Below are 9,023 nucleotides of genomic sequence, written 5' to 3'. Positions count from 1 at the left end.
TCTTTGTTAGGCAACGAAAATTGCGAGAGAGAGAGAAAAAAACGATTAATTCAATATAGAATAAATAAATTTTTAAAAATCATTATTTTATTTAAATACCAACTTGGCATGGTGGTTCGAGCGTTTGATTTACATTTATGGAGTAAGAAGTTTATGCATATGTTGCGGGTTGATTCCATCTGTGAGTCGTTCTGAGTCGTGGAGATTATTGTATATTGGTCTTTTGGATGAGGCCTATAAAACGAATGAGATCCCTTGTTGCAGCAGATGCCGAGACAAAATAAATCCTCACTGCTTAATTTTATCAAACTGAACTATTATCTCCGTTCTGTGTTGATTGATTATATATGATGTTTAACGTCCCTCTCGAGAATTTTTGACTCATATGGAAACACTAATCTTCGTTTTATTAAGATCGAAGATAGCGTACTCATATATATATCGTCGATCTTATAAGCGTGTATATTTATTAGAAGACATGTATGTATTTATTATTTATACATTGTTTTTTTTTCTTTTTATTTAAATTTTTTTTTACCTATACAGTAAAGTGAAATACAGTTCTCTTAAATTTACCGATTGGTTGATAAAGTGAGAAATGTATGAATGGTTTTATTAGTTATGGTATCAGGTGCGTATGCTTTGCGCCAAATACCCTTACTAATTCACTTAACCCCAGGAAAGCCAGTTGAATGGTAGAATTCCTCTCCTTCCCCATATAGGGTCTTACATTTTATAATGTGGACAAAATAACTGTCTATTAGGTAAGAAATTTTACCACGGTTGCTCTGAATAAATTAAACTCCTTTTTATCTACTTCATTATAAATTTACCGTTCACGGTAGCTCAGTCGGTAGAGCGCTCGCTCCGTGATCGGGAGGTCGTGAGTTAGTATCTCGGCCGCGACTGACCCAGTCGATAAAATGGGTAGCAACTGTTCCTTCGCCATGCGCTCGGCACTTTGAAGAGAAAGTTGCGGGTCCTTCGGATGAGACCTTAAAACCCGAGACCCCGTGTCAGCGGCAGGCGTTGGCACGATAAAAATCCCTCACTGCTCAATGGCCCTGAGTGCCGAGTAAAGGTCAAAATTTGAAGCCCTTCACCGGCATACGGTGACGTCTCCATATGAGTGAAAAATTCTCAAGAGGGACGTTAAACAATATACAATCAATCAATCAATCAATATAAATTTAATGATATTGGAACAGTTAAAGAATTCTAAAAATAATTAAATGTGTGAATGTAAAGGTATGAGAGTGTATTCACTTACATTCATTACTGTTTTTGTTACATGTCACCTTTTTGAAATCTTGTCATATAACTGAAAAAAATATAGCTAAACAATCGAACTCAGCAACTGTATTGTTGTTATTACAAAGGAACAACAAATTAGAACGGCTGTGACAGATTTAAACTTTCAAAAGTAGGTCAGGAGAAACTTGTGCATTAGGATGACAATAGAATGCAGAGCGTTTACGATGCAAAAAATACAGAAGTTCCAGAACTACCAGTTAGTACTAAAACTGGACATGCCGTAAAACCAAAGGGCATATTGAACATATATTTTGATAAGCATTATATATACTTTTATCCCAGTTTCTTGCCCTTGACTATGTATTTTTTTTTATATATATAACATACAATACAGTACATGTATGTATATTCAGTATATCTCTTATATACGTTTTTTTTAAACCAATTGCTCATTATATGTAATATCATCATCATGCTTGTTCTATCATTTGGATCCCCCTCCTTCTTTTGTTTGTAAATCTTTTTGCTCCTCCCGGGGCCCAAATTGGATAAATGAAATCTTGTACCTTGTATAACAGAGGATTTTTGTCAATAAACCATGATAGTTATTTCCATTTTCTGTCAAGACGATATATCTTAGTGAGCTTGAGATAAAAGATAAAACAGAATTTGACATATCTTTTTTCATAATTTGATATTTAATTTTACGAAGGTGTTAATGTTAATCTTACAACGAAGCTTTATGATAAACGTGATGACTTCGTCAACCTCCCTTACTAATGCAACAATATACTTTTTGTCAAATGCTGAATGACGAATTTCATACCAGTTTTTAGGGCAGCAAATCGTCGCTGCGCTTCCAAAACCTCGTAAGTCAAAATATGCGCGAATTTTTTTCCCCCTATTTTAGAATTGATACCCCAGCCTCCATATACACTCAAAATATCGTAACTCTACGCCAATCAGAAGTCATAAATTTATACATGTGACAAAACCTCGTAAATCTATTGGTTGTCTCAGCTTATTCCAAAATATCGTATGTCAAAAGAGAAAAAACATTGAAGTTGCAGATGACTGAAAATACAGGTAAATTGTCACTTTTATTAAATATTTTGCTCAATTAATAAATTAATATGCCATGAATATGCTTCTTTACTACATGTACACGCTGAATTCAATTTAACAGTGTAAAAGAGAAGAGATATCGTCTGATCAGCAACGAATAAACGATTTTCCCCCTGTTTTTGACTTCGCAAAGTTTAGGAAATAAATCTATGTCATTTTGATATCATCGTTTATATTTTTAATGCTTGTTAAAATCAATAAATACTTCATTCAAACTTTTTTTCTGCAGATACGAGGTTTTGTAATTTTAACTTGAATGAATAATACGTGACATACGACATTTTGAAAAAACCTTTGATTAAGTTGACAGTCATTTTCAAATTAGATAAGTATGTTAATATAAGGTTTTGGTATGTATCCTATTAATATAATAAAAATGCGAGTTGTATTTTACATTTGAAGGTGCCAAATATTTTTTCTGTTAGTCTATAACAAATCAAACCATATGCTCGTATTTTCACTTTTGTAATTTTAAAATCTAAATAACGATTTTTTAGATGTCAGATTCTGAAGAGGAATGGCCTGAATGGACTTGTTTTGAGTGTCATCGCGTTGCAGTGAACTCTGGTTGCCTTGATTTGCAAATGATTACAAAGGAACATGTAATACTTGTTGATGTAAATGGAGAAAAATGGGTGCGGTGTATATGTAATAAGAGATTTCATTTGAATTGTACAACAAATCTTCCTAAAAGCGTCAAGGAATCAGATTTTAAAGACATATATATTTGTGATTATTGTGGTTGGTTTATGATTGGGGCATACGATTCGGAAAATGCAACAACCTTGTAAATGGGGAAGAACTTACACAGATGTCAACACAAAAGTACATCCAATTCAACCGGTTGTATCACTTTTACAAGGTAGAGAACGTGGAGATTACTCGAGAAGAGGCCAGCAATTTCAATTTATAGAAAATATTTATTATTCCTGGTTTCCAGAAACAACACCAAGAGCAATAATAATTGAAAGACAAGGTAGCGATTACAAAAAACTTGAATTCAAATTTCATCCTAACTGCAAGAATGGCTGTTAATTTGCCTCTATCTCGTGGACAGCTTCTTTTGCAACTATCTTTAAATAAAAACAAGGAAATTAGTCATACAAACGAATTTAGAAATTTTCAAATCCAGGGATCGGTTGTTACAGAATCAGTAGACGAGAATGAAAAAGATCAACGTGATGAAAACGATAACATGCAATATGAAAACGATCTTCACAATGAGTCTGATGATGAAATGCTGTATGATAGTTCTGATGATCCAGTTTGGCAGCCGAAAAGAAAAGAAATGTTACAAAGCAGCTCAGACAGCGAATCAGATTGTAGCAGTACGCGTAAAAGAAAGAGAAGAAAAACGATAAAAATCAAACAGATCAAGAAAAACAAAACTGTTACTAGTAATTTCACGAATAAATCAGTCAATGATACAAATGCAAAAGTCAATAATATTGGTGAGGAAATCGTAAGAACTGATAAAAACCAAGGGGCTCCTTGTAACATTTCCAATGAACCCATTAACGACGAGCAGATTCCATTTGAAAGAGAAGTGATTCTTGGGGAGCAGAGTCAATCAGAAACTGTACCTCCTGAACAACTGCAAGTAGACCAAAACAACGAGTCGGAACATGAACAATCAGATCCTGAAACTCTTGATGATAGACAAGAAATTCATTCAGAGATGGCCAATGACATGAGAACCGCACAGGAACCTAAGAAAGATAGAAAAAGAAACCCAACAGACTGGGAGAAAAATAAGCAAAAAGCATTACGAATGCAAGGAAAAGGCTATAAAGGGATGACGAAAATTTCCGGTCACTATAAATTTACAGTAGAGAGACCAGAAAGAGTGATGAAAGAAAGAAAGTGCTCAAGGAAGTGTCAGAACTGTTCTTCGATAGGCGAGGAAGAAAGAAGAAGCATTTTCAATCAATTCTGGAACAATATGGACTGGGATCAGAAAAAAGTTTACATTTCAACGTTGGTGGATGTGAAAGGTTGTAAACAGAGGAAGCAAGACAAAGATATAAGCAGGCGTTCTAGATCTCTAGTTTATCATCTCAAACGAAACCATGAAAGGGTTCCAGTTTGCAAAGCCATGTTTTTGCTTACCTTAGGCATTGGTGAAAAGACCGTTTATTCGTGGATTGATAATGCAGATAGGGGAATTCCAAAGCCACCCACCCAAAGACAGATACAAAGTCGAGCCCCAGAAAAGGTTTCTTTTGCTAATGACTTTTTGAAACAACTACCAAAGATGCCATCACATTATTGCAGATCATCTACCTTGAAACAGTATTTGGAACCAACTTTTAATTCCTTCTGTGAACTCTACAATGAATACATTGAAAAGTCCAAACAATGTAACCAAGCATTCCTGTCAAGGAAAACGTTTACAGAAGTATTTGAAAGCCAGAACCTCTCTTTATTCAGCCCTAAGAAAGATCAGTGTGATACATGTTGTGGCTTTGAGACAAAAAATATATCAGAAGAGATCTACGCGAAACATTTAGAGATGAAGACAGCAGCACGCACAGCAAAAGAAATTGATAAAGATAAAGCACTCAATGAAGACAACCTGAAAGTAATTGTTTTTGATTTGCAGGCCCTGCTACTTTCCCCTATGTTGAAAGCAAGCTCTATGTATTACAAAAGTAAACTAGGTTGTCACAATTTCACAGTATTTGATTTGTGTACGAAAGAAGTGACGTGCTACTTTTGGCATGAAGCGGAGGGCGATTTATCAGCAAATGCATTTGCCTCATGTATCGCTGATTATGTAGATAATCTTGAGGCAAGAATCGAAGAAGTCATCATGTACAGTGATGGATGCACTTATCAAAATAGGAATGTTGTGTTAGCTAACGCCTTATTAAAAATATCACATGATAAGAACATTCGAATTGTTCAGAAAATTTTGGAGAAAGGTCACACGCAGATGGAGGTAGATAGCGTTCATAGTGTAATTGAGAGGAAACTTCGCAACAAACCAATCTATATTCCACAAAATTATGTCGACATCATGAAAGCATGTAGGCCATCTCAGCCATATACCGTGAAGTATTTGACACATGACTTTTTCAAAGATTTCACCACCTTGAATTACTACCAGTCGATTCGACCTGGAAGCAAAGCTGGCGAACCTACCGTTACCGATCTCAGGGTGTTGAGATACCTACCTAATGGTACAATAGGATACAAGTTGCATCATGACGGGGATGAATTTATGGAATTTCCAAGACGGGCTAGAATTCGGTCACCCTCAGATGATGTTGTTGGAAATTTATACCAGCGACGAATCAAGATAAAAGAAGCAAAATATGGGCATCTACAGGAACTAAAAAGAGTGATACCCCTCGACTATCACCCTTTTTATGACAACTTGCCACACCAATGAGAATGTCAAACTTAACTGACAGTTGGCCACACTTTAATGAGAATGTTGTACTTACCTGGACTTCAATTTCAATTTTTTTTAATTTATGTTGATTATGATTTTATTTTTCCCTACAGTAAAGCTATACTGTTTATTTGTTCTAAATTGTAGCATTAGAAATAAATTTTTGCAAACACAGCATGTTATCATTATTTCATGTTTGGAATGAATTTTACACGGCGAATCCTATAGATCATAAAGGTTTTCAATTCATGAACGGGATGAAAAAGGAGAACATGAACCACTTAGGGTGATCTCATCTCTACTTTGTATAATTGAAACCGTTATTTATCAATTATGGGGCAAAAATAATTTATTAATATGTAAAAACGATATGTGACAAAAGGTCGTAAGTACCAGAAAAAATACAAAAATAGAGACAAATCATCGTAAGTCCGCTATGATCTGTACTATGCACAGTAGATAAGATTGCAAATCTTCATCTTCAAAACAATGGCTATTAATCATAAATGTGAAAGCAATTTTGATATGTCACTAAAAGGAAACAAATTGAACAGTTTTTTGCCTCTTCTGAAAATTATCAATTATTGACTTACGAGGTTTTGGAAGCGCAGCGACGAAATACACACTGAATGGTCGACAGGTTTTCCGTTATTTCCTATCATGACAAGTAGCACACGGCGGGTGTGACGATGCTCACTCCTCCATGGCACCTGATTCCACCTCTGAGGTTTTGGCCCAAATTTTCCATTGTTTATTAATATTTGAACATGATTTATCGTCCATATCATCACATATCTCATTCTTTGTCAATGCACATTAATTCTTTAGGCCTTTTGTTGTATGAAAATATTTACCGGTACCGGTATTTTATTTATATATCGTTGTTGAGCTTCTATGTTAAAAGCGTGCTAACTCCTCCATAGCACCTGATCTTACCTCTGGAATTTACACGGGTTTGTCATTTATGCTTGATCTGTATTTTATTTATAGATTTTGTAAATAGATTATTGTCAGTTATTTTAATTATTAAATAAAGTTTTGTAAAACGAAGGTCCTTGAGATTTTGATACTCCTGCTGATTATTACAGCAATGGGAAAATTTAAAACATGAAAGAAAATAACCATGATAACTACTAGGAACTTCCTTATATGAGGTTAGTATGTCAATGGCTTATCTTTGACAGAGATAAATTTACAATATTTGCCAAATCCGCAGAAGGAAATGTGTATAATATATATTGCGGTGTTATTTGCGTGTGTATGTGCAAGTAATGGTTTGTTACTGAATGACCCTTCGGCCATTGAGCAACGGTTAGCTCACATGGAATCTCTGGTTCAAGGACTGTCACAGGAAGTCAACACTTTGAGAACTGAAAATGCAGACCTGAAATCTAAAATTAACACTGGTAATTTTGAATTTTTTGAATTTGTAGGGGTGTAGGAAAATAATAATGTTTATCTTGTGGGCATCTGTAACTGTGAAGTATCTATATTCGCATTATCCTGGAACTGTAAAGATGAAGCCCGTACATATATGTGTAGAAACACTGTATTTACATTTTAATGCTTGACATACAATGTAGTTTAATACAGGTAATTAAATAATATTGAATATATATTTCTTTCGTGTTTGTAATAAACATGAATTTTAACAAGTGAAAACTTACATGTAGCGATCTGTACTTTAAAACTGCATGTAATACTTATAATTATAGGAATTTTAATGCCCCAAATTTTAAAATGTTAACTAATTCAATACTTTCTTCAATGGGCCAGTATTGAATTTTTGATTGATTGATTGTACCTTGTTTAACGTCCCTCTCGAGAATTTTTCACTCGTATGGAGACGCCACTACATACAAGTGGAGAGCTGCAAATTTTGTCCTATACTCGGCCTCAGGGGGCCATTGAGCAGGGAGAGATCTTTCGTGCCAGAGCCTACTGCGACACGGGGCCTCGGTTTAGACGGTCTCATCCGAAATACCGGTCTCCACGTCCCACAGTTGGATTCGAATCCGCGACGTAAGGAGCAACTGCTTTCTTCGCAACTTTAGAGCAGATGCTCTAACCACTGCGCCATGCGGGCGACTTGAATCTGAAGAGAGTTTGTCTTCCGCGGAATTCTAAATTTTTGTTTTTGTTCATTACATAGACAGAACCCCAGTGTATTTTTCGGCATACAGGAAAAACCACTTGACCTTTACTTCGACCACCCAAGTAGATGTTGTGTATGATGGTGTTCGAGATAACTTCCACAACTGTTATAATTCCTCTACCGGCCATTTTACTGCCCCAAGGAAAGGCTTTTACGTCTTCAGTTGGGAAACAATGACACCAGCTGGAAAAATTTTTGATACCGAATTATTAGTCAATGGTGCAAGACATCAAATGAATAACTGTAACAATTTGGCAACAACGGCTTCATATTCGAGCTGCACAGGAGTGGTTCCCATCCAGTTAGAGGTCGGGGATATTGTCAATATCAGAAGCACTAGTGGCACATTTCTTCACGGTAGTGGCTGGTCAAATTTCAGTGGCTGGCTCGTGTTTGAGATGTAATGTTGAATAATTTCATGTAATAAATCGTTTCCTTGAATCAATAACCGAATTGTTCACAGTCTCTCTTTAAAAGCTATCCTTATAAAGGTACCAAATCGTTTTCCACTCAATCTTAACATTCCAGTATAATATAAAATTCTTCAGGAAGTTTTCAAAGTGCGATACTCTAAAAGGCAACTCAATTTCTTTCATTAGGGACAAGGCAAAATTTATCACAAATAATGGGACCGGTACAAACGGGCATGGGAGTTTTTTCATCGAAGAAAACCATGGGACAAAAACATTTTTAGCATTAAGAACCAATGGGACACAAACTCTTTTCAATGACTTACAGGATTTAACGAAATGTAAAGATTTATTCTAGTGAAGAAAATCGAGAAAAAATCATATTTTTGAAACTGAAGTGAAGGATCGATTCAAATGGCAACATTAAGCTTTCAATGGAAAATATTACAACAGATGAAAATGAACAAAACAAAACAAAATTTTTTTTCGATGTTTGAAATAGTGTGACGTAGTCTGAGAGACTCCTTAGTTGTGTTCCAATTATCCCACGAACACATGTGTAAGCATGTGACAATAACTTTTTTATAAGTCCCAATGCATGGGACAGATTTTTTTAAAATAGCCGATGCCATGGGACACGTACTTTTTTTTATTAGGATTTTGATTTTTACTGGTCCCATCA

At 35.3% G+C, this 9,023-nt stretch overlaps 1 protein-coding gene across 1 annotated transcript; it reads left to right on the top strand.

The window, feature by feature from the left end:
- Positions 1-6,968: 6,968 nt before the first annotated feature.
- Positions 6,969-8,358, top strand: LOC134233109 (cerebellin-1-like). The gene is made up of 2 exons (XM_062715101.1): positions 6,969-7,182; positions 7,929-8,358. Exons 1-2 carry the CDS (start codon positions 6,999-7,001, stop codon positions 8,333-8,335), a joined length of 591 nt encoding a protein of 196 aa, XP_062571085.1. The 5' UTR covers positions 6,969-6,998; the 3' UTR covers positions 8,336-8,358.
- Positions 8,359-9,023: the final 665 nt, after the last annotated feature.

The sequence above is a fragment of the Saccostrea cucullata genome, unplaced genomic scaffold (genome assembly GCF_032062105.1).
Source record: "Saccostrea cucullata isolate Sc308-1 unplaced genomic scaffold, CSIRO_AGI_Scuc_v1 ctg4309, whole genome shotgun sequence".
NCBI classification, from domain to species: Eukaryota; Metazoa; Mollusca; class Bivalvia; order Ostreida; family Ostreidae; genus Saccostrea; species Saccostrea cuccullata.
This window is presented reverse-complemented; position numbering and strand designations above follow the sequence as displayed.